This window comes from Trifolium pratense, linkage group LG4 (genome assembly GCF_020283565.1).
Source record: "Trifolium pratense cultivar HEN17-A07 linkage group LG4, ARS_RC_1.1, whole genome shotgun sequence".
Taxonomy (NCBI): Eukaryota; Viridiplantae; Streptophyta; class Magnoliopsida; order Fabales; family Fabaceae; genus Trifolium; species Trifolium pratense.
In genome coordinates, this window is record NC_060062.1 from 19605625 (window position 1) to 19632586 (window position 26962).

Below are 26962 nucleotides of genomic sequence, written 5' to 3' on the forward strand. Positions count from 1 at the left end.
AGAGAGCTTAATTAGTTTGTAGCAAATTAAAAAAAAAAAGATTAATTGGAATGAAAAAAATATGACCGATTATAATTTTTTTTATAAAGTGAACATTTTTTTTTCTTTCCTTATTTAATTTGTAGAGATTTATGTTAATTACTTGTAATCATTTGATTGATTGTGTGTAACCATTAATGTTTAGGTGAGGACTCACACAAGAATTTCTCTAGGTAGAAAAAAGGGCAAAGAAAGAGTATAGCGAAAGTGACAGACGAAATTAAAGAAATTGGTACGTGATTTTCTTTCTTATTTTTACGAAATTGTTTTTTTTTTCTTCTTTTGTTGCTTTTGTGTTTACATATGATTTTGCATTGTTTGTACCTTTCTCTTTCAGAATCATTGTCTTTGTTCTTGCTATTTTAAGTCCTTTTTACATTTGTTCTTGCAATCCTTAGTGGATCAAATTATTTATATCTCTTGATTTTGGTTTGTTGGTAGCATAACTTCTAAGTCTTCTCTTGTATTTTCATATTGGTGTAATTCATTATCTTGCATTTTTAGCATCTAATGACTTCTTTTAGAATTGTAAGGGCACCTGGCTCTGCCCATTCAAAAGGACTCAATTATATAAACTAATTGAAATAATCAAAAACATCGATAGTAAAATAAGAGCACATGGCTCTGCCCATTCAAAAGGACTCGATTCTATGTCCAAACATCACATGCCAAAACAAACACAGGGCCGTAAGCCCAACTCTCATAATAAAAAGGGTAAATGATCATTTACTCCTACAAAATAAGCGAATTTTCGTTTACCCCTGTGTAAATTTTTTTCTGTTTATCCCCTGCAAAACATAGAATCCCTCATTTTGCACCCTAGGTGTACAGCAGGACATGTGACTATGCACATATGCTGATGTGGCTTGTACACGTGAAAAAAATCATTTATATTTTTTTAAAATTCCACGTCAGATAATATATTATTTTTAAAAAAATATTTCCTAAAATAAAAAAAAAAAACGAATTTTTTTATTTTGCACCAAAAATAAAGATTTACTACAAGATTTACCCCCAAATAAAATTTATTTTTAAAATAAAAATTTTAAAGATTTATTTTCAAATCTTTTTTAATTAAAAAAAATAAAGAATCTTTATTTTTTAAAAACAAAACCATTTTATGTTAATCTTTTTGAATTAAAAAAATAGAAAAAGTACAGTAAAAAAATAGAAAAAGAAGTTTCAGTTTTCATCTTCTACCAAAACTATTTGCCCTAGAACTAGAAATAACGAAGTAGAAGACAACTCCGGCGATTGAAGAAGACGATGACGAATACGATTACGACGGTGGAAGCAAACGATTTTCGACGAAGCCTGAACCATGAAGAAGAAGACCAAAACAAAGACGACCAAAAAGAAAGAAGCTCATTCTTTTAGCAATTCCGATTCTGTGACGTTAGTTGATTTTTTTTTCCTTCGAAATCTTAACCCTTCGTTTACTGACATTTAAATTTTGTTGTGATATGTGTGTTCTGGTAGGGTCAAATTCCCAAACCCTTTAGTCATATGGTTGATCTGGTAGGGTCTTTGTTTTTAAAAAATAAAGATTCTATTATTTTTAATTAAAAAAGATTTGAAAATAAATTTTAAAAATTTTTATTTTAAAAATAAATTTTATTTGGGAGTAAATCTTGGAGTAAATATTTATTTTTGGTGCAAAATAATTTTTTATTTTTTTTTAGGAATTTTTTATAAAAAAATAATATATTATCTGACGTGGAATTTAAAAAAAAATATAAATGATTTTTTTCTATGTGTACAAGCCACGTCAATATATGTGCACAGTCACATGTCCCGCTGTACACCCAGGGGGCAAAATGAGGGAATCTATGTTTTGCAGGGAGTAAACAGGAAAAAAATCTTCACAGGGGATAAATGAAAATTCGCTTATTTTACTGGGCGTAAATGAATAAATGATCATTTACCCTAATAAAATTGAACTCCTAATGAAATAATTTTTTATAAGAGCAATTTTTTTATTTAAATTGTAAATAAATATAAAAAATGATTTACCTATGGGGTGCGAAAGCCAGTGTAGTTAGCAAGTCAGTAATCTATATTCATCAGCCCAGCACACTTAAACTTGGCTGACTTGCTGTTTGCACATAGCTAGGCTACACTGACTTGCTGTTAGCACCCCTATTTTAAACAATAAAAATCTTGAGGCCCAAAATTTGGAGTTTGCACCTCCCTGAGGCCGGCCCCGGTGAAAAATGTGCGGTATCCAACTCTCCCGTCTGAGAATACCATGATGTTTCTTGGTTGCATTGTTAAGCAACATCTTTTTATAATTATTGCAAACTGATTGTATTGTTCGCTGCCTACCTGACATCTCTTAGAATGGTCAGGCCGCCGCGTTTTTTCAAACCCCGTTAATCTTTACACCAAGAATGATCAATATTCAATAGTATAGTGAGTTGAGAAAATTATTAAAATCTAACCGTTAATACAACTTTTAAGTTCCAAACTGTGGTTGCCCTCTGGATTGTTTCCCCCACCGTGCCGATCTCATAAGATCTTTATGGTCGTTGCACCAACGGCCGGAATGTCCAGCAACAAAACACTACTGTGGTCCTTCCTGAACCATTCCATTCGCTGTAATGAACTAAGTAGAGGTGATCGTATCCGAACCAATCCAAAAGTAAAACCGCAAACCGAACCAATCCAAATCGAAATCGCAAAAAACCGCATTTAGTTTTAACCGCACGGATTATTTTTCTTTCAAACCGCAAGGTTTGGTTTGCGATTTTCATTTCAGAAAACCGAACCAAACCAAACCAAACCGCAATACTTAACTTAGTTCTATCAACTATTAGCGATCAACCCAAATTGAGTCCATAAAACAATAGCTTGTCAAAACGTATCATTTCACGCGATCGAGAACTATACTGTTGGTATTAAAAATAAGTTATTATGTATATACAATTTTCTGTATATGCATAAATTGAAATTTCCTATGTTTATTTTGTAATAAGTTGGAAATATTGTAATATTTTTTATATCGTGATAAACCGGACAAACCGAACCAACTCTAACCGCATTGGTTTGGTTTGGTTTGGATGACTTTTTAAAAACCAACCGAATCAAACCGAACCGCATATATTTTTATCTCGCGGTTAGGATGATTTTTATAATCAAAACCGAACCAAACCGCATCGCGAACATCCCTGGAACTAAGCACTGCTTTGTCTCTTTTGTAAAGCACTTTTGTTCCTTAAATTATTAAAACCACCGGTGTGCTTTTGTTAAAAAATAGTCCAAGTTGGGGTTTTGACCACTCTTGTACCAAAAAAATAAAAATATTTCTGTTGTATTTAGGATACATATGAGCAAAGTCTTCTCCTCGTCAAACTAACTAATAATGAAAAGTTTTTTTCTCCTTATTATGTAAATTATTTATTTATTTATTTGTGTTTATATATTCTTTATTTTGGGGTAATTAAATAGTGTTGAAAATATTGTAGTTCTTATGCAATTAGTTATGAGACAATCGTTTTTTAACAAGTGATTAGGGTGCTAACACCTTCACTACTCGTAATCAATTCCCAAATCCAATTTTTGGTTCTAGATCAATAATTATTAGGTAGTTTTCAATTTTCCCAAATCAAATTAAAATTGGCGACGACTCCTTTTTCATAGAAAAATCGACCGCAACAGTATCAAAATAAAACTAACAAATAAGTTAAGAGATCAAAACTTTAATTTAGTCTAATATTTTTTTGAAAATTGTATATTCTACTTTGTTAAAGTTTGAAACAAAAATTTCAATATATTTTTTTACTTTTAGTGTTCTTAACCGGTGTTCTTAGAATTGGCATCCTTAAGACACTTGTTAGTGTGCTCTTGTTAATATCTAAAAAATACAACAATTAAAAATTCAAAGAAAGAAAAGAAGAACAAGAAATCATGCACATACAAAAGAATATTATAAAAATTAGCTAAGTTGAGATTTTTATTATTCATCCTCAACTTTCTTAAAAGAAAAAAAAAATCATCCTCACCTTATTAAATTTGCTACAAACTTTTTTTTTTTTTTTTGTGGATAGATATTAATTTTGGTACATTGAGATATCGAAGTGGTGAGGTGGATGACTTTAAGTCACCAGCCTCCATGGCCCAATGAATAAGACTAGTTTAGCAGCAAAATTAACATATCATTAAATATTCTAATAATTTTTTATTATCTGAGTTGTATTTATAGGGGAATAAAATTATTTTCTATTTTACATTTTCTAATACTAATATATATATACTTCTTCATGTTGAAGATAATATAATGCTTTTGCCGTTGAAAATAATACAATATTACATATTACAACGTTTTGTTTGTCCATAGTATTTGTATAAGATTTCAGTTTTTTAAAATTTAATAATATAATGTAATAACTTGTTTGAGTATCTTATAAGTTAATGATGACTTCTTGTGATTAAGAAGGTACCTTACTCATTTGCATTGACTTGGTATTCAAAGACGACTATATATTCTACTCAGATTAACAACGGTTTGCCAACTAATTAATCATTGGTTTCGGTTTGTTAGAAACTCGGGAGGAGCTCGCATCTGTTAATTTTTTTCCAAGTAGTTTAGTGGTTAGAATTTCACCTTTGAATAAGTGAGAGTTCAGGATTTGAACCCTGATCCCTGCAATAATTTGCAATGTCCTTACCTTATGCTCACGAGTACAATTAATATTCTTATATTGTAAGAAAGAATATAAATTTTATCGAAGGGTAAATATATTTTTATTCTCTATCAAATCATAAGCTTTCAAATTTAGTCCCTTGAAAAATATTGTTCATTTTTAGTCTCTATTTGCATTTTAGAGACTATTTTGAGCGACCAAAAAAGTTTCCAAAATAGGGATCATTCTTACGAATTGAAATATTACAGAGGATTAAAATTATCATTATCATTAAAATTTAATAGCGACTAAACTTAAAAGAACGTGATTTTACTGAGACTAGAAATATATTTAACTTTTTTATCTATTCATAAGCTGTGTGTTACTCAATCCCTCACACTTGAAATCAAAGACATCTTATATAGTTGACAACAACTTATTCTGTAGTCAGCTTGGAAATTGCGTGGTGATTTCAATGTCTTTTCTTCCTATCCTTTTGCAGTATGATTTTCAAAGCTGATATGTTACATAATTAATTATTGGTTACATTATATATACAATTTCTAAGAAAGAGCATGGAAATGCAATTATTTTGATAATTGATTAAATTATATAAATATACAATTTCCTTAGTCATGACAGTGAGAGATGCATTTACCATTTATTTATGCTACTAGTACTGATATTCAAACAATTAATATACTTGATGTATATATATACTTGACCTGCAACTACTGATTATTATATAATGGTTTTCCTTGAAATTTACAAGTCACATTAATGTGGAATATCCACTTATAAGTTCCTTCCTCCTCTTACTTATATATATAGGTACTAATTCAGATAAGGAAGAAAAGTTTGTGTATATTCCACCAGAAAAATTATGTATCCACCAGTAAATGAAACAGATGGATATGCAGCTCATAGTCATAATAGCCATCCACCTCAAGGGTATGTCCTTCAAATGCCAAGTTATGGTATGCCACAACCTTATGCTCCTCCTCCATATGTGATCGGCACCAGTTCTAGAGTCATCCCTAGGACACATCACTGGTCTACTGGTCTTTGCCGTTGTCTCGATGATCCTGGAATCTGTAAGTAAGAATCATGTAGTAAATTCATTAATTCATTCATTCACCTTTATTTAAAACAATATCAACCGATTATGGAGGGGGCTGGAACCGCTTATGCCAGAAATGACCTCCGAACCAAATTAAACAGTATCAACCAATTACTCTCATGTATATTATGGCTAATCATATTTTGTTTTTGTTCTAATTATCAAGGTTTGGTTACTTGTTTCTGCCCTTGTGTTACTTTTGGATTGATAGCAGAGATAGTAGATAAAGGCAATTCAAGTAAGTTTTTTAAAATTTGAATTAATTAGTACTTAATTATGTATCTAGCTAGATTTATATTGATTATGATGGTTTATATATGCAGCTTGCACTTGTGATGGAACAATTTATGGGGCACTATTGGCTGTGACAGGACTTGCATGTTTATATTCATGTTATTATCGGTCCAAACTAAGGGCACAATATGACTTGCCAGAGGCACCTTGTATGGATTGCTTAGTTCATTTTTGTTGTGAAACTTGTGCTCTTTGTCAGGAATATAGAGAGCTCAAAAACCGTGGATATGACATGAGCATAGGTACCAAATTGTCCATTTCTTTCTTCGATTACACTTTTGTATGCGCTAAAATTACGTTGATCTGATGAGTGATATTTGAATTGGATCTCTTAAACAATGTCTCAAGACTTGCGTATGAGAAAACGTCTCCCTCTTTTGTAGTTCTGGAGTATTGGTCCATTGTTTCTGCCGAGCTTCTCCAGACTGCCCAACAATAGCAAATCTCTAATTATATCTAATAGAAATACTATTAAAGGTGGTCAACGATGTTCGGTGGAGCTTAGTATTCCTCGAAATTGGTTGATACTTCGCTTCAATAACATGGTTAAAATAAAATAAAATTACTTCCACATAATATCAGTGTTGATTTTCTAATTAAATTCAGGAACTCTGCTTTCTTAATTTTTGTCTGATGTCATAAGGTTTTGTTTTTGTTTGACCCTTAATTGACTTTGTTTTTGACAATTAACTGAAATATAGGGTGGGAAGCTAACATGGAAAGACAAGGGCAAGGGCAAGGATCAGTTCCAATGGCACCACCTATGATTTCACCAGCTATGACAAGATGAAATTTACTCTCTTTAGGAGCTAGCTCTTTTCACTAGTCATGGGAACTGTTAGTGTTGTTTCAACTTCTTGATTTGTATTTATTCTATTTGGTGCTTGGTTTGAGTGGTTTTTGTTACTATTTTAAAGAATGAATTTTTGGCTTAACTATACATTTGGTCCCTTACGTTTATTTTAGGTTTCAATTTGGTCCCTTTCGTTTAAAAAGTATCAATTTGGTCCCTTACGTTTATTTTAGGTTTCAAGTTGGTCCTTTCCGTCAATTTTGTCACATGTGGCAGTCAATTTGCATACGTGGACTGACACGTGGCACTTGGACACGCTGACACGTGTACTATTCAAACGATGTTAATGACAAAACTAACGGAAAGGACTAACTTGAAACTTAAAATAAACGTAAGGGACCAAATTGATACTTTTTAAACGTAAGGGACCAAATTGAAATCTAAAATAAACGTAAGGGACCAAATGTGTAGTTAAACCATGAAAATGTTTGTCTTATTATATGATAAGATATCAAGCTTTGTCGGTTAATTAGAGATCTACTTTAGTTTCAATTAACCTCATATTTGTCTTACATTAGCTTGTCATCCAAAATGTTTCTTTGGTCTCAAAGGTCAAAAAAGCCTTTGACATAGTTAACAGGAAAACATTAAGTTGAATTGCTTATATAAGCTTTGTATGGTAAAAATAGCGGATAGTTTATTACTATATGATAGCTTTGTAGTTTATGGTTGATAGTTGATGTCTGATAACTAATCAGCTTAATTGAAATGTTTGGTAAATTTGACATTCAACTAGTAAATAAATGTAAAATGATATAAACGAGTATTCTTAATTCATAATCACTCAATTACAATTGATTCTTAATTCATAATAAATTATAACAAAATGTTCTATTTTATCAGATACCATTTGTTGAACTCGACAAGCTTAATGCGAGTGTAAATTAAAATTTCAAAATCCAAAAGAAATTGGATCTTGCAGTTCAACGGTAGCAATAAGATGAGCACCTACCAAAGAGTAATAGAGATGATACCCACCTCGGTGTATTTTTCCCTTAGGATTTACTCAACATTATTTTTCTTCTCACTCACAACAACACCGAAGCTCTGTAGATAAACAAAATTATTGGAGACAAAGATGGAAAAAAGTATTCATATCTGCAGATAAATTCCGTCACGGACATAGGGCGGTTAGCTCAATAGATATCAACGAATAAAATAAATGAGTATTTCAATTACCCGCATTTAATAGGTACAAATGTGGGTTTAATACTACATGTGTCTGCATATATTCATACCCGTTAATAAATTAGTAAAAATTACATAAATATCCTAATTAAATATAAACTCTAGCATTTTTTATTTTTTAAAAAAAAATAGTTTTATTGCTTAATTTAGAACAACTATTGTATGGATCTTATGTTTAGATGTACTAGACTTTTGACCCGTGCATGCACGGGTCTCATTAGATGTAAAATGTAACATTATAAAATACGGTAGAAAATTTTTAATATTAAAATGTATATGAAAAATTGGAGTAACATTGACCATTAGTTCAACAATAAATTTGGATAAATTTTCATACAACAAAAATTATGATATATTACGAAATATTTCTGTATAAAACATATTAGGTTGCAGGATACATTTGTTGTTGATGGATGCAGGTTTGATTTCCACCGTAGACAAATTAATTTTTTTTTAATATAAAACTGCAATAAAAAGAGAGGAAAAATGATTAGGTTTAGGGTTAACTTATCAGAATAAGCTTAGAAATTAGAATATAAGAGAAAATTATAAATGCATTTAATATTAGGTTAACATATTAGGATTTTTAACATTAATCACAATTGAAGCACATGTTCTAGTGGTTAAAAAACTTTATTGTAAGCAAAGGATGTAGGTTTGATTCCCACGGTAAACAAATTAAATTTTTTTTAAAATATAAAACTGCAATAAAAAGAGAGGGAAAATGATTAGGTTTAGGGTTAACTTATCGAAATAAGCTTAGAATATAAGAGATATTATGTTTTGATGTTATTATGTTTGGATTTTTTGTCTTGATCATTATTACTACTTGTATTTTGATCACCGTTTATTTTTATTTATTTTTTACCAAAACAAACTTATTTCATTTTTTTTCACCCTCTGGTTCCTATGGGAAGGAGTTCTAATAATCCAGAGTTCGGGGCGAGTTCTGACATCAAATGGTTTATGTCCCCTCTCAAATGCAGTTGCGGAGGATCGAATCATGATCCTCCCTACCAAGTTCAGCGTCAATCACCACTGAACCAACTAATATTTGGTAACTTAATTCATTTCATTAATCAATAACCGTTCAATACAAAAAGGAATAACATCAAATCTATGAAAATTAGCACAAGAATTGACCATCCTAACAAGAGTATGAGCAACAAAATTCATTTATCTCCTAACTAAACTTTACTTCAAAGTTTACAAATGACGACATAATTGAAGTGGAAGAAATAGTCACAAGAAAGGGGGGGTTTGAATTGTGACCCTTTTAAAATTAATCCTGCACTCTACAAAATTAATCTCAAGTGTATACTTGGATAAAAGTTAGTGGAATATAAAACAGCTTGTTCTGAGAATGTTCTCTGCTGCGTGAGCTTGTTCTGAGAATGTTCTCTGCTGCGTGAGAATTCAAAGTGAATGTAGATTAAGTGGTTTGTGTGATGTGTGTTTGCAGTAAATAAATAGTTAAAGGTAAGAGAGATTCACACACAAAAGTTATACTGGTTCACCCAAATCCTGGGCTAGTCCAGTCCCCACGCCTGTGAGTTTTCCACTATGATCTTGAGATACTACCGATCTCAAATACAAATCTTCTTTGATCTAAACCATGATCAGAAACCTCCAATCCCTACAAGCTTGATCTACCTCAGCCTTACAGAGGTGTCACTCAATCAATAGTTACGTATTGACTTGAGCCAATCTTCTTTTTACAAAGGGAAGTTGTTCTGGATCTAAGCTTATACAAAAACTCAAAACTAGTTTGAGAAGCTTATACAAAATACACTCAATACACTCAGTAATATTGTGATCCAATAGGTTGATAGAGAGCTGGAGTGTGAGTGGTAAAATTGAGAGACAAAGATATAACCACTTAAAAGTGGGTTATGTTGAAAAGTGGTCTCTTGAGAAATTTGCTTGTAGAAACTCAAAGGTTGTTTGAGAAGCAAATAGAAACACTCAGTAAACTCAGAAATATGATGTGAATGAAGAGCCTGAGTTTGAGTGATGAAAGAAGAGCTTTATGACTTGTAGACAAAAACAAGTATTTGATGATTTTTAGCTTGAACTCTTGCTCTTTCTCTTGGATTTGCTTGCCTTTTATAGATGCAACCTTATGTGTGAGTCTTGGCCTTCAAGTATATCAGTTAGAGAGCAAATTATAGCTGTTACTCAGTGCCAAAGATGCTTTAGACAGCTGCTGCAAAATTGCAGATTCTCTGTTCAGTCTTGGAACAGTCTTGATCTTCATTTTGCTTTGATCCATAAGATCCAAATATGTGTGAGCTGTTACCAAGTACATATGAGTTGTTTCTTACTTCCTTCCACTGTCATGTATCAGATATAGCCGTTTGGAACCTCAGAAAAAGGACTTATGACAGTTGGAAATGGTTTTGAAAAACTGTGTGCAGGATCATTCTTGCATCAGTCTTGAAACAGTCTTGAACTGAATTTTGCTTTGATCCACAAGAGCCAAAGAAGTGTGAGCTGTTGGCAAGTACAAATGAGTTGTTTCCTGCTTCCTTCCAATGTCAGAGGTCAGATATAGCCGTTTGGAACCTCAGTAAAAGGACTCATGACAGTTGGAGGTGGTTTTGCAAAACTGTGTGCAGGAACGTTCTTGAATCAGTCTTGAACCAGTCTTGACTGTATCAGCAAGTGTGATGAAACTTCATCTCTATTTCCTTTGTGATATGCAGCTGTTCAGTAGGCTCAAGGACAACTCAGAGATAGCCTTAGCTTGGGAATAAACCAGCTGGATTAGTACAAAGGCATGTGAGACAAAAATGTACTTGTATGACAACACCATTGAAGAATGTTCCAACATAGTCATTTTGCAAGTACATCACAACTCATAGTTCATAATGTGTTGTTGCAATCTGATTGGCCTATGATATATGATCAGGTATTTTCATTGGATGATCAATACCATAAAAGATCATAAAAGATCAAACTTATAATTCATTGCATGAATTATGACTAGGAAAGGTATATGCTCATTTTCCATCAAAAGTGTTGATCCAAAAAGATATTATCTTCTGTAGAGATTTGATCCATATTTCCTTTGTAAAGTGCTTATTTGTTTTGTCCAAAGTTGACTTATAAAATCAGAAAGCACTTAATCCAAAATGTGCTTATATTCAAAAGTGCAGTCTGTCTGTTAAGAATGTTCTCAGATCATTCTTGAAACAGTATCTCAAGATTTTCTTAAGGAGGGATCTTCATGTTGCTGCAAAACTTTCCACAATTCCTCTTAATGTTTTGCACACATTGTTGCTTGTTCATTGAGTACTTTGAGATGCTTTTAGTGGAGGCGTGGGAGTATTCATCATGAGGATTATCATTTTCTAGCTTAGACAATGATTGAAACTTTTATGCCTTGTGGTGCATAAACTCCTTTGTAAATTCATGGAAAATCATTCTTAGATCATTCTTGTCTTGAGAAGCTAAGATGAAACTTTGAGTAGGTTTTGAAGATCTTCAACATATGCATCATTTGCATTGATGTTAATTGTAGTAGTAAATCCCCAAAGCATGTAACAAAACTCAATGTGAGCTTTGACATGATAACATCAAATATGTTCTTCTATAGCTCGTGATGCAAGTATTTCCATCAACTATGATCTTCATATTCTTCCTTGAATCTTTAATACTCATTGTGAACCTTGTGGTGATGAGGAAGACTATTAACCATGAAACTTGCTTTCTTGTTTGAATCTTCAAATGAAACCTCTTATGATTCAAACAACATCCTTTAAAAATCTTCATGAAGCTTGTGATGCTATTGTTATGATCATCTTATGCTACTCCGATTCTTTCATTGTTTGAGTATATAAAATGCACTTGTTGATGTGAGTGGCTTCTAGCTTGTCCACTTTTGTCATTACCTATCTTTCAACAAAAACTCAAGTGCAAACATCAGTAGATCACCATTCATAAAACTTAACATTTATTCCATAAGGTTTGTTGTCATTAAAACACTAAAATGGATTTTGCCTCAACAATCTCCCCCTTTTTGATGATGACAAACCTTTTGAATAAATCTTATGTTTTATGGATGGAAATAATAACAAATGCAAGAATGTTCGTAGATATGCAATTAAGCTCCCCCTAAACACATGCAAGGGTTTAATTCTTATCATTCTAATTAAACTCCCCCTAAATTCATGCAAGAGGTTAATTCATAACATTCTTCATTAATTAGTTTCATCTAACATTTCTCTCCCATCATATATATATCTCTCCCCCTTTTGTCATCTATCAAAAAGTATTGGGAGTAATTTTAAATATGAAGTGCAATGATAGGATTCAAATGTAATAAACATTGCATACATGAAGTTGAGAAGTTCATTCATATATCAAACTTATCAAGTTTGCATTTAAACATTAAAGCACATAGCATGTATGATCATCAAATATTGCAATCACAACATGAATAATGATTAAATCACATGTAAACATATTTGATTTTAAAAGATAATGTTATACATTCTCAATTTAAAAAAGGATTTTGACCTCAAAGATATTGCAAGTTCTAAAGAAACAAATATTCTCAAAATTTAGAAAAACTCTCCCTAAATCTTATGAGATGAATATTCTCTAAAAGTTTCAAAATAATTTGGGTAGAGGTAACTTTTTTCTTTTAAAACATGATCATTCCAAAAAAAAATGATGGACAAGACTATGTTGTGGTCATTTTAACAATAAAATATAATTTAGAATTGTCCAAAAACTTTGAAATTAGAGAGAAAATTGCGCATATGAAAAACTTTGAAATCAGAGTAAATTGACAATATCTCAAAAATAAATTTCTCTCTTTTCCAAATACTTCTATGATGAAGATGTTTCCTTTTTATAGCAAAAAATTCAAGAGGATTTTATGTTAAAACATCTGATCAAAACACATAAGTTTAGAAAAAAGTCAAATATGAGTTTATGAACATAATGTGCAAGAACTATTATTCTTAGACCAAATTCTAATTTTATGGAGAGTAGACACACAAATTATTCTCATGAAGACCAATCATATGTTCTCTTGTTAAAATCCTTCAAATAATAAATTCAACAAAAAATGGATATTCATTTAAAACCTTTGAAGGAGGATCTTTTACATAAGTCATAACAAAATCTCAATTTTTGAGAAGCCATGTTCAAAAAGTTCTACTTAATCATCAATTAAGCAAACTATAGGCTAATCAAAATGTGCAACAAAATTGGATTCATCCAAAGTTTTATATTAAGAGCGGTGCACATATAAAAGACTTATAGAAAAAATGTGTTTTAAAAAAAAAAAGTATACTATAAGCCGGACTTATGTAAGAACAAATATGACATATAATTGTTTATCAAAATTATGAGTTTTATGTCATTTTTCTTGTTCTAAAAGTTTTGGTCTATCATGAAGGATAATTAAGAGACTAACTCCAAAAATTATTCATTGATCATTAAGGATAATTTTTCATTAAGCACATAACATGACTTGTATTTTAAAAATATTTATCAACAATGTGATTATGAACTTTTAAAATATTTATCACGAGATCATAAATTAAGACAAGTGTTAATTTAAAATAAAATTGTCTTTTGGTATGTCAAAATAAAATTGATCATTGAAAAAATGTGACTAAGACATATGGAGAAAATCTAACTTGATAAAATAACCCTTAACAAAAACTTTGATAGCAATATGAGTATAGCATTTTTGAAAATGTATTCCTTACAAAGGTGTAGAAAGATGATTTTGCATAGCAACAATGTTCATTCATTTAACACTTAGCATGATATTTTGAAAGAGATGATTTTACATTATATGAACAAAAATCATGAAAAAGTGTAAGAACAAAGAGTGCATTAAAGATATGAATTAAGCATCTGCACATATTAGTCATTAACAAACAATGATATGCAATTTAAGCTTTTAAAGTCATATATTTGCATAGAGAAAATTTCACACTGAATTCTAGATTTCAAGATCATCAAATCAATCACATAATAACATTGCATAAATGTATTCAAGCTTAATATAATGCAAATGTTATAAGATCTAGAATTTTGTGTACCTTATATAATGGATTTCGTCACTTGAGATGAGAGCATCTTTAATTGTTTGAAATTTCACCACATGCTCGTCATTGGAAATATAAAACACTTGGTTGACGGTTGAGTAGAAAAGTTTTATCCAATGTCAATGCTTGAATAATGAGGTGTTAAGATTAAAAAATAGAGCTGCAATTGGTTATCTTCAAGTAGAACTTCTTTGCCTTTTCACTTGTTGCCTTGGCAGGAAGAACGTTCTCAGATTAATCTACTGGATTCAACATAGTATAAAGTAACTCATCCAAGTTCCTCTATTTTTCAAGGTCCTCTCTTCCCATTTTAGAATGTTTAGACCTGATGTTTTCTTCATCTCAAACTGGTGCAGCGGATGTAGAGAATATGGAAACAAATATTCTGGGGTTTTTGGGATTGGTATTTTGAGCAATTTTTGTTTAGGAATTCAGAGCTAAAAATTGAATCAAAATATCTTTGATAGTGATTCTCAGATGGGAAAAACAAAGAGTTGTCGAAAGGATGAGGTATGGTTGAAAATTTCCAAGAACTCTTGTAGTAACTTTGTGAAGGAGTGAGATCAACACCAATATACTTGAGTCAAAATGCAGCGATGCATGCATCAAGGTCCACAAAGGGAATAGACTTAGACTAAAATCCAGTACCCTTAGTGAAAGATCATTTGCCTTTGGAAGTTGTTATCATAACAGCAAGAACGTTCTCAGATTGTACTCCTTGAAAAATTCAGCTTCAACAAATGTTTTGAAAAAGCTTTTGTTTCCAGGTTTGGCTTCAACATCAATTATCTCATGTAATGAATGTTCTTTATATTTTGTTGTCATTCATCATCAACACTATTATCAATGTTTCTCTTATTATAAAAAATAATATGCATGCTTTTTAAAATATGAGTTTTGAGATTGCATATTTTATAATCTTTAATGTAGAGAGTAAACAAAATATGCTTTTTATATTTTAAAACAATTTTCTCAATGTTTTCTTTACTATGTCAAGTATAGTAATGACATCAAAATTATAAATGCATGATATGATTAAATTTTTATATTTTCACATGGGATGAAATTTTACTCAAGTAGAAACATGATGCAAAAACATATGCAATGTCTATGGTTTCTTTCAAAAATATTTTTCAACACTTGATTAAAAATATTTCATCTAATGAATTTTTCTTTATAACAATTCTGTTTTTGCTGAAATTCTAAACCAAGAAAATCAAGTGAAATATCATTTTCTTCAAAGAATGTTTTGATATATAGTTTTTCATAATCTCCCCATGATCACTACTACTAAGAGATGATTTTTGAGATTTAAAGTTTAAACCATTTTTCAAAGAACATAAAAGTATTTAAAGAAATCATTCTCATGTTTTAAGAATATATGTATCTTTGAATAAATCATCAAGTATTAAAAAGTCATAATACTTGTAGTTTTGACAAGAGCAAACTAGTAAGTAGTAATTCAAGAGGTTTTTGGTTGAAATTGTATTTTTGAAATGAAAACTGCTCTTGACACAATACATACAAGTTTCACAAACTTTATCCTTTTCAAAAATCAGTTTTTAACAAATATCTAACTAGATCAAAATTGAATAAATTTGCCAGAGTTTTCATACTTAATTGACAGGCCATTTTATGTCCAAAATATTTATCTTTTTCAAGGGCATTTAAAACATGATTTGATTTAAAAATCATCTAAGTATCATAATCATGAGGATGAGTATGAAATAACTTTAATTCCAATTTTCCCAAAATTTAATGAAGTTATGTGGTAGACCTTTAACATATCAATCATCCTTAATTTATGCAAAATCATTTTACTTAATGATACATGTACCTTTGGTTTGATTTTTGTCGATGATTGCAACGGTTGTAGATTCACCATTCCTCCCTTTTTAAATGTGAGGAAATATTGTCTTTCTAAAGTCATATTCCTTGAGCATCAATTTTCCAAGCCTCAAAGCTTTTTCTTGATTGCTTAAAGACATTCCTGCAACACAAGTTAATAATGATTTTGGTACCCATAGTGATTTGGGTCCTTGGAGGTTAGTGTTGTTCCTCTTATAAGATTTCTTCTTATGATAATAAGTTGATCTCTTATAGGAAGATTTGGAATAAAAATGCATTTTCAGAACATTCTGAGACTGTTCTTGTTTCTGATGAGAATGTTCTTTTCTTTTGAATTTTTTCTTAAAACAAAAGGATTCAATATGACCATATTTGGAACAATATGAGCATTTGTATCTTTGTATTCTTTGATCATTATGAGGAACAAAACAATCCTCAAATGACTTTTGTTTTTGAAAAGTTCTACAACCTAAACTAGTTTTGTCAAAGATTATAACTTGTGATTCCTTAATGTTTTGAAAATTCTTTGTAGATTTTACAGAGCTTGTTATGTCTTTTTCCAAATCTGAAATATTTTCTTTTAAAACAACATCCTTTTTATGAATTTTAGAACATTCTAAAAGATGATTAGTGGTTTGTTTATCATGGAGAATCTTTTGTTGCTCAAACATATTAAGATGAGAGTATTGCAATTCTTGAATAATTTTAAAATATTTATCATTCAAGATTTGTAATTTCTCATTTTCTTTCTTCATCTCAAATAGTTGATTTTCTAGTAAAGTACACTTTTGAGATAGCGAGTTTGAGTCATTTAGAATATTATTAAATTCAACTTCCCTTTTAATACATAAAGAACAAGGTTTAGAATATGTTACCTCTTTATTTACCATTAGGCATTTGTTGCCTTTTAATTCTATTTTTGAATCATCAAAGTCACCTTTTGTTGTCATCATGAATTTCTTCTTGGAAGCGAGCTCTCTTTGCATTTTCTTGTTTTGAGAACATTTCGTTTTGGGATGTCCCTTCTTTTTGCACTTACGGCATGCACTTTGATTTGCAGGTTTTGACATCACTTCTTCCTGAATCTTTTTCTCTAACACTGTTAAGTGCTCAAACCTTAGAGCCAGAGCTCTGATGCCAATTGAAGTGGAAGAAATAGTCACAAGAAAGGGGGGGTTTGAATTGTGACCCTTTTAAAATTAATCCTGCACTCTACAAAATTAATCTCAAGTGTATACTTGGATAAAAGTTAGTGGAATATAAAACAGCTTGTTCTGAGAATGTTCTCTGCTGCGTGAGCTTGTTCTGAGAATGTTCTCTGCTGCGTGAGAATTCAAAGTGAATGTAGATTAAGTGGTTTGTGTGATGTGTGTTTGCAGTAAATAAATAGTTAAAGGTAAGAGAGATTCACACACAAAAGTTATACTGGTTCACCCAAATCCTGGGCTAGTCCAGTCCCCACGCCTGTGAGTTTTCCACTATGATCTTGAGATACTACCGATCTCAAATACAAATCTTCTTTGATCTAAACCATGATCAGAAACCTCCAATCCCTACAAGCTTGATCTACCTCAGCCTTACAGAGGTGTCACTCAATCAATAGTTATGTATTGACTTGAGCCAATCTTCTTTTTACAAAGGGAAGTTGTTCTGGATCTAAGCTTATACAAAAACTCAAAACTAGTTTGAGAAGCTTATACAAAATACACTCAATACACTCAGTAATATTGTGATCCAATAGGTTGATAGAGAGCTGGAGTGTGAGTGGTAAAATTGAGAGACAAAGATATAACCACTTAAAAGTGGGTTATGTTGAAAAGTGGTCTCTTGAGAAATTTGCTTGTAGAAACTCAAAGGTTGTTTGAGAAGCAAATAGAAACACTCAGTAAACTCAGAAATATGATGTGAATGAAGAGCCTGAGTTTGAGTGATGAAAGAAGAGCTTTATGACTTGTAGACAAAAACAAGTATTTGATGATTTTTAGCTTGAACTCTTGCTCTTTCTCTTGGATTTGCTTGCCTTTTATAGATGCAACCTTATGTGTGAGTCTTGGCCTTCAAGTATATCAGTTAGAGAGCAAATTATAGCTGTTACTCAGTGCCAAAGATGCTTTAGACAGCTGCTGCAAAATTGCAGATTCTCTGTTCAGTCTTGGAACAGTCTTGATCTTCATTTTGCTTTGATCCATAAGATCCAAATATGTGTGAGCTGTTACCAAGTACATATGAGTTGTTTCTTACTTCCTTCCACTGTCATGTATCAGATATAGCCGTTTGGAACCTCAGAAAAAGGACTTATGACAGTTGGAAATGGTTTTGAAAAACTGTGTGCAGGATCATTCTTGCATCAGTCTTGAAACAGTCTTGAACTGAATTTTGCTTTGATCCACAAGAGCCAAAGAAGTGTGAGCTGTTGGCAAGTACAAATGAGTTGTTTCCTGCTTCCTTCCAATGTCAGAGGTCAGATATAGCCGTTTGGAACCTCAGTAAAAGGACTCATGACAGTTGGAGGTGGTTTTGCAAAACTGTGTGCAGGAACGTTCTTGAATCAGTCTTGAACCAGTCTTGACTGTATCAGCAAGTGTGATGAAACTTCATCTCTATTTCCTTTGTGATATGCAGCTGTTCAGTAGGCTCAAGGACAACTCAGAGATAGCCTTAGCTTGGGAATAAACCAGCTGGATTAGTACAAAGGCATGTGAGACAAAAATGTACTTGTATGACAACACCATTGAAGAATGTTCCAACATAGTCATTTTGCAAGTACATCACAACTCATAGTTCATAATGTGTTGTTGCAATCTGATTGGCCTATGATATATGATCAGGTATTTTCATTGGATGATCAATACCATAAAAGATCATAAAAGATCAAACTTATAATTCATTGCATGAATTATGACTAGGAAAGGTATATGCTCATTTTCCATCAAAAGTGTTGATCCAAAAAGATATTATCTTCTGTAGAGATTTGATCCATATTTCCTTTGTAAAGTGCTTATTTGTTTTGTCCAAAGTTGACTTATAAAATCAGAAAGCACTTAATCCAAAATGTGCTTATATTCAAAAGTGCAGTCTGTCTGTTAAGAATGTTCTCAGATCATTCTTGAAACAGTATCTCAAGATTTTCTTAAGGAGGGATCTTCATGTTGCTGCAAAACTTTCCACAATTCCTCTTAATGTTTTGCACACATTGTTGCTTGTTCATTGAGTACTTTGAGATGCTTTTAGTGGAGGCGTGGGAGTATTCATCATGAGGATTATCATTTTCTAGCTTAGACAATGATTGAAACTTTTATGCCTTGTGGTGCATAAACTCCTTTGTAAATTCATGGAAAATCATTCTTAGATCATTCTTGTCTTGAGAAGCTAAGATGAAACTTTGAGTAGGTTTTGAAGATCTTCAACATATGCATCATTTGCATTGATGTTAATTGTAGTAGTAAATCCCCAAAGCATGTAACAAAACTCAATGTGAGCTTTGACATGATAACATCAAATATGTTCTTCTATAGCTCGTGATGCAAGTATTTCCATCAACTATGATCTTCATATTCTTCCTTGAATCTTTAATACTCATTGTGAACCTTGTGGTGATGAGGAAGACTATTAACCATGAAACTTGCTTTCTTGTTTGAATCTTCAAATGAAACCTCTTATGATTCAAACAACATCCTTTAAAAATCTTCATGAAGCTTGTGATTCTATTGTTATGATCATCTTATGCTACTCCGATTCTTTCATTGTTTGAGTATATAAAATGCACTTGTTGATGTGAGTGGCTTCTAGCTTGTCCACTTTTGTCATTACCTATCTTTCAACAAAAACTCAAGTGCAAACATCAGTAGATCACCATTCATAAAACTTAACATTTATTCCATAAGGTTTGTTGTCATTAAAACACTAAAATGGATTTTGCCTCAACAATAATATGAATAATATTATCAACAATTGAACTCAACTCAGAAGTATGGAATGACTTTATTATCCAAAAATAAATTAATTAATTAAATATCAACAGATTTTGTGTCTTAAAAAATATCTTAATTGTTTTAATTGAATAACACAAAATTCATTTATATTTTATAAAAGTTTTGATTCAATACACCCACATATATTTCCATATAGAAGTAGCAGTATTGGATAGGGTTGGGAATAGGTCAGGCGGCCTACAGGCGCTTTCGGCCTGACCTGTGTAAGTCTGGTCTGGCCTGGCCTATTTATTAAAAATGTTATGCTTAGACTTTGAAAAACGTCTGTTTACATAAATAGGCCAAGCTCATGCTTTTAAAAAAGCCTACAAAGCTTGATAGGCCGTCTGTTTATATTTATTTATTATTATTTATATAATATTATTATTTTTATTTATTTTAGCCGGACATAACACACATGTTGTGCATAATTCCATACAACAAACCCACATGTTGTGTAACATAGTCAAAAACCCACATGTTGTTGGTCCTACATGTTAGGGTCATAGTGTGAAATAAATACCCTTTATAAACTCCTCCTCCTATATAATAATAATAATAATAATAATAATAATAATAATAATAATAATAATAATAATAATAATAATAATAATAATAATAATAATAATAATAATAATAATAATAAGGAAGAAAAGTTTGTGTATAATTCCACCAAAAATATGTATCCTCCCGTAAATGAAACAAATGGATATACAGCTCCAGGGACGGATTTAGTGTGGGGTAGTGGGGTCAGTCGACCCCACTTGCTTATTATATTTTTAGTTAATACTAGTATTATTTATGTAATGTGACTTCATATATTTGGTATTATTGTTTTTATATGGTCAATTTATTGCACTATAACAAATATAAAATTAATAAGACTAATTTATAATACTAAAGAGTATCTTAAGAGTATTGACTAATAAATCAAAATAAGTAATTTTGTATAAGAAAATGTTAAAATTATATAAATAACAATTTATATTTTTTTACGTTATAATTTTGACCTCACTTACTAAAATTCCTGTATCCGTTCCTGAACAGCTCATAATCATAGATTCATAGTCATAATAATCACCCCGCTCAAGGATATGTCCAACAAATGCCAAGTTATGGTCAGCACCAGCTCTAGGGCAATCCCAATGGTCAAGGACACATCAATAGCTTAAACTATTGTTCTTGAGGTGCTGCTATTATTGCTATCTATAAATGTAGAAGGTTTTGTGTAGCTTGATCTCCAAGCAAGCATGTTTGTTATATATAATCGTCACTTTAAGCCAATATTGTTGACTTTAGTGTACTAAGTCAATCTGGGTCATTTTGATCTGCAAAATATAAGTACTTGACATAACAATACAAGACAGAACAACCTAGGACAAACGTTTAAGATATTGAACAAACTTTGTGTTGTACGATGTTTCATGGACAAAATGTTATTTTGGTATTTTAGACAACTTGTGCAGAGGACAAAAAGTTGTTACGTGGTTCTGTGGAGGACAATAATTTCAGTTTTGTCATGTTCCTTAGCTCACAGTTTGTCCAGTACCAGAAACAGTTTTAAAATCAAACATAATATACAACAGAAGTTATCATGCGCGACCCCTTACTTTTTAGCAGATCAAATACACATATATAATTTGTGGCAACCGCGAATCCGTTTGTACGAAATTACGAACCCTTTTTTTTTATTCCTGGTTCTTTCACAAATTGGTCCGGGGCAATTCTCATTAAATAGTAACTAAATTCACTAAAAACAGTGAACTGGATTTTTAAATATAAATATAAACAGTGAACTAAATTCCCAACAAATGAAATAAATATTTCGTCAAAATGAAATAAATATAAAAAATATTTAAACTAATTTTTAAATTGTACACATGCACAGTCACTGCATTGGGAAGTGAGTATTGTTTCCTTTGATTTTTAAATATAGGAAAAATAATTTTTTAAATTGATCGAGTAATCAATTAATAATTTTTAAATTCATTAAATAATATTTAATTAATCTAATTTGACCAGGGTCAATCTAATTTATTGCTTATATTTAAAGTTGGAGGACTTTTTAACAAAAAATAAAACAAAAACAAAGTAAAACATCAGTGGACCTACTAATGCAGTGTCTTGTTTGCTGCTATAGCTTTCAAGTCGTCGAAGACTTTATATAGCCTTTAGCTCATTCTTATTGTCTAAAATTTTGTGTGGCTAAATTTGTTTGTTGTTTTAACCTTATTGTAGACTCTTTTGTTTTTTTTTTCTTTTGATAGTGCAGAGAAAATTCTTCCTTATTTACCAAAGTTGAAAGGGTCTTTTTTATTTTTATAGAAAAATATGAAGGGCAGGGCTAAGAAAAATGCTTATTTATTTTATTGAAAAAGATCGATGCTTTTTTATTGAAAAAATAAATAAAAAATTGAGCATTTATTTGTTGATTTTAACAAATTATTTCTCATGTTTCGAAATTTGCTTTCAATTTTATTGTTAACTTTGAGACTCTAATATTTGTAGAAGTTAATTTTTGTTATGATATAAATCAATACTATCATCGTTTTTTTTTTGTTAATTAAATATTTTTATACGTAAACATACCGATTATTATATATATTTGAATGTACCACGAACTCAAACAACATATCAACTATGTATACTCCTAACTATCTAACTCTTTAAGAAAAATTAACCGTATATTTGAACTTGTACTTACGAACTGTATAACTAAAAATCAATCAATGAAGATTTTGGGTGCATATTGTCAAACAAGTTGCTTGGCCATTGTGTTATTAATGACTACGATGCCATAAATGTAAGTGTGTGGAGCAATGATTTTTCACTCCTATAAATACCCACCTCTTTGTAACATTTTAATTATCCCAAATCATCATAGTAACACAACTACAAGTAGAACTTCTAGAAAAAATATAGAAAAAGGTAAAAATAGTTTCTCTTGTGAGATTTCATCTAATGTTAGTATTCTTTTATTTTCATGAGAGGATGTAATTGTTCGTACTCCTTGAATTTAGAAAGAGGTCTTGTACTTTTTTCTACTTGCGAAAGTTTTCTACTATTGTTCGTGTAATTCCACCAGATCGAAAAATTATATATGTATCCTCCAGTAAATGTAACAGATGGATATGCAGTTCATAGTCAAAATAGGCATACCCCTCAAGGCCATGTCCAACAAATACCAAGTTATGGCATGCCACAACAGTATCAGTATGCTCCTCCTCCTCCTCCTCCTCCTCTATATATGACCAGCACCAATTCTAGGGTCATCCCAAGGACACATCAATGGTCAACTGGTCTTTGCCGTTGTCTTGATGATCCTGGAATCTGTAAGAAAGAGTCGTGTAGTACCTATATTCATTATTCATCTTTCTTTAAAACATATATATTATGGTTAATTATTTTTATTTTTTCTTTCTAATTAACAAGGTTTGGTCACTTGCTTCTGCCCTTGTATTACTTTTGGATTGATAGCAGAGAGAGTAGATAAAGGCAATTCAAGTAAGCTTTCATATAATATTTAAACTTAAACAAATTAGTTATATGGGTGCCCCTAATATGGTCCTCAAATTTAAGGGTCCACTGGTGATCCTCAGCATTTTACATTCTATAGCCGGTTACCCTCTCCACAGCAGAAGACTTGGATAATTACCTATATAGTCTATGGTGGACCAAATTTGGAAGGATTAAGTAGTTTTAACAAATTGTAACTGTGCTCAATTTTGTTTTCTATTTTATTGCTTATTGTTCATCATTCTCTTCGATCAACACATGAATGACCTACCAATATCATTACAATTGTTGTTCATTTTGATGCCTCTACAAAACAAACTAAAATATACTCTGATTTGTGGCCAAGATAACCAAAATTTCAAACTCATCTCATCACCATAAACTAATAACCCCGAGAAAATCAAATAATGAAACAATTTAATTCACAAAACCTTCACTATGAAACATCACCAATAAAACATCCCTCAATTTCCACAAACACTCTTCCTTCTCCTTCCTCAAAGAAGAAAAAAGTATAATATCAGTTTTTTAAGGATCAAAAGACTAGGTTTTTCAATTTTCCCAAATTTCTTCAAAATCTTGGCCACAAAGAGGGAATAGAGCCTCCACATGGATTCCTCTATCAGCTCCCATGACAACTCCAGATCTAGCAGTCTTAACCTCTTAAGCCACCCATCTTCAAAGGCAACCTCACAAAAAGGGTTTATTGGCGTTTTCACGTTTTGGGTCACCACCCATCTCTTCAAAAATCATATATTTTTCAGCGAAAATTGCTAACTTATAGTGCAGCAGGAAGGGTACCCATTTTAGTGTTCATGAATCATAGTATTAGTTAATAATTAACCTATAGCAGGATTAGTAGAAACTCAAAAATGTTCTTGTAAGTAAGCTTAGCCAAAGCAATGGAGGATGAGGATGAGAATGTGTCAATGACAAAGAGAGGACTCGGAGAAAGAAAAGTAACCGGATGTATAAAGTATACCTTAATAGAGTACAAGCTAGTAAAATCTAACAGTGAAAGATATTGATCCAAATTAACCAAAAAAATCAAAACAAAACAAAAAAAAATTATCCGGAAATAGGCAGTCAAATAGAAAGGACCACCAATGGACCCTTAAATTTGAGGACCATATTAGGGGCACCCTAGTTATATATATGTATATATAATCTAGAATTAAATGCAATTTTCATTCACCAAGTTTTACAATTGTGCTATTTTTAGCCCTCAAATTTAAATTGTTTGACTTTAACCCCCTAAGTTTTAATTTTGTTCGATTTTAATTGCTCATTTTGACTCCCTATGTTTACCTCTTTTTGCATTCGCTAGTCTCTCGTTGACATTCTTGACTAAAAATTTAAAATTAGCATTTGTTTATAAAATATTATTATTTGCTTTAAAAAAAGTATTAAAAATTGTTTTTTTTTGAAATAATTAAAAATTGTTTTTTAATAAAAGGTTTAATAATTATTTTGTTATAACTAAATTCTTTTAGGAACTACATATAACAAAAAAAATTATTTTATAAGTTATTTAAAAAAAACAATTTATCATTTATATTATTATAATTTTTAATTTTAAAACATCTTTTTAATTTTATTTTTAAAAATTTTAAAATATCACATACGCAATTTTTAGCAAAAAAGTCAACGGAGGCTAGAATAAACTTGAGGGACAAAATCGAACAATCGTAAAAACTTAAAGAGTTAAAATCAAGCAATTGAATTTTAGAGGGTAAAAATTGTACAATTGTAAAATTTTAGGAGTCAAAATTGCATTTAAGCCTATGATCTAAAATTAATATTAATTATTAATTATGATGGTTTATATATGTAGCTTGCACTTGTGATGGAACAATTTATGGGGCACTACTGGCTGTGACAGGACTTGCATGTTTATATTCATGTTATTATCGGTCCAAACTAAGGGCACAATATGACTTGCCAGAGGCACCTTGTATGGATTGCTTAGTTCATTTTTGTTGTGAAACTTGTGCTCTTTGTCAGGAATATAGAGAGCTCAAAAACCGTGGATATGACATGAGCATAGGTACCAAATTGTTCATTTCTTTCTTCAATTCTATACCCCTACATTCTAATTCCTACAAAATCATTTTCTATCAAGTTTAGTCTATAGTATTAAATTTTAATGGTAATTTTAATCCTCCATAATATTACGGTTCATAAGAATAGTCCCTATTTTAAAAACTATTTATAAAAAATAATATTTCTAGTCCCTCAGATTAGTTTCTATAAAATGCAAAAAAAAAAAAAGAGACTAAAAACGAATAAATTTATTTTAGATTAAACTTAAAAACTCATAATTTTGTATGGACTAAAAACATATTTAAATCTAATTTTTTTTAATAAAATTGTCTAATGTCATAAGCTTTTGTTTTTGTTTGATCCGAATTTGTTTTTGACAATTAACTGAAATATAGGGTGGAAAGCTAACATGGAAAGACAAGGGCAAAGATCAGTTACAGTGGCACCACCTATTTCACCAGCTATGACAAGATGAAAAATTCCCTTTGGGAGATCTTTTTACTAGCCCTGGGGACTGTTCATGTTGTTTCAACTTCTTGATTTGTATTTATTTTGTTTGCGCATGGTTTGAGTGGTTTTTGTTAATTTAATGAAGATGTTTGTATTATACGATCAACAATGTATCAAGCTTTGGCACTTAATTAGAGATCTACTTTAGTTCCAATTAACCTACATTAGCCTATAATCCAAATAGTTTCTTTGGTCTAAAGGTAAAAAAGCCTTGGACTTATTTAATAGGACAAAATTAAGTTCAATTACTTATCACAGATAATATTCCAAGTCTTTGTTATGGAATATGGATATAGTATTAGTAAGGATTTGAATCTTTGTCAAATTGTGGTGAGGCGTATGGTCGTAGTTTATTCGGACAAGCTTTTGGAAGAGATTCAAATCATTACTAATATTATATCCATATTCCATAACAAAGATTAGGGGACAACTGTTCCGGATTGACCAAAGACTCTTAAGATAAGTGATTCATTCTACACTAAGTCCATCAATATTTTCCACTGTATGACTAAACATAACCCCTCAATATGACGCCTGATGACTCTCTTTATGTGATATTTTCAGGCATTTATTAATTGGATTATTACCTACTAATATGGTGATCATTTCCTTTATTGAGTCATTTTAGTTAGATTTTAGAATTATTGAGACAAGCACACTAGGTGTGAGGTGGATTTCACGTTATTTTGATATGTAGAGTTTAGCTTGGTGATAGTGTCATGACATTCCTACGAGAGGTTAAATGCAAAGGTTTCAGTTCTTTCATCTGATAACAAGTGTCATGACACTTGAGTCCATATACAACCGAGAAATGTGGGCAGTCAAAGAGCAGTCAAGGCGTGAGCTGGCAAATAGATAAGATCAATCGGTTTCTATATCTAAGGCAA

At 31.1% G+C, this 26962-nt stretch overlaps 2 protein-coding genes across 3 annotated transcripts; both read left to right on the forward strand.

Moving 5' to 3' along the window:
- The first annotated feature begins 5238 nt into the window (after nucleotides 1-5238).
- Nucleotides 5239-7012, forward strand: LOC123924299 (protein PLANT CADMIUM RESISTANCE 2-like). Its single transcript, XM_045977141.1, has 4 exons — nucleotides 5239-5755; nucleotides 5948-6019; nucleotides 6105-6317; nucleotides 6777-7012. Exons 1-4 carry the CDS (start codon nucleotides 5545-5547, stop codon nucleotides 6863-6865), a joined length of 585 nt encoding a protein of 194 aa, XP_045833097.1. The 5' UTR covers nucleotides 5239-5544; the 3' UTR covers nucleotides 6866-7012.
- Nucleotides 7013-22866: 15854 nt separating this feature from the next.
- Nucleotides 22867-26206, forward strand: LOC123924298 (cell number regulator 2-like). Of its 2 annotated transcripts, none has more exons than XM_045977139.1 (4): nucleotides 22867-23338; nucleotides 23439-23510; nucleotides 25357-25569; nucleotides 25961-26206. In XM_045977139.1, the coding sequence occupies exons 1-4, from the start codon at nucleotides 23107-23109 to the stop codon at nucleotides 26038-26040; spliced, it is 597 nt and encodes a 198-aa protein (XP_045833095.1). In that variant the 5' UTR covers nucleotides 22867-23106; the 3' UTR covers nucleotides 26041-26206. The 2 variants fall into 2 exon arrangements, with proteins under 2 accessions (XP_045833095.1, XP_045833096.1); XM_045977140.1 differs by having other exon boundaries at nucleotides 22868-23219.
- The last annotated feature ends 756 nt before the right edge of the window (nucleotides 26207-26962 follow it).

What these genes read in the sequence shown, in the direction of transcription:
- LOC123924299 (XM_045977141.1), top strand. Translation starts at nt 5,545, where the DNA reads ATGTATCCACCAGTAAATGAAACAGATGGATATGCAGCTCATAGTCAT. An exon ending in AGTAGATAAAGGCAATTCAA is followed by an intron (nt 6,020 to 6,104) that starts GTAAGTTTTTTA and finishes TTATATATGCAG; the next exon opens with CTTGCACTTGTGATGGAACA. An exon ending in TGGATATGACATGAGCATAG is followed by an intron (nt 6,318 to 6,776) that starts GTACCAAATTGT and finishes ACTGAAATATAG; the next exon opens with GGTGGGAAGCTAACATGGAA.
- LOC123924298 (XM_045977139.1), top strand. Translation starts at nt 23,107, where the DNA reads ATGTATCCTCCAGTAAATGTAACAGATGGATATGCAGTTCATAGTCAA. An exon ending in TCTTGATGATCCTGGAATCT is followed by an intron (nt 23,339 to 23,438) that starts GTAAGAAAGAGT and finishes CTAATTAACAAG; the next exon opens with GTTTGGTCACTTGCTTCTGC. An exon ending in AGTAGATAAAGGCAATTCAA is followed by an intron (nt 23,511 to 25,356) that starts GTAAGCTTTCAT and finishes TTATATATGTAG; the next exon opens with CTTGCACTTGTGATGGAACA.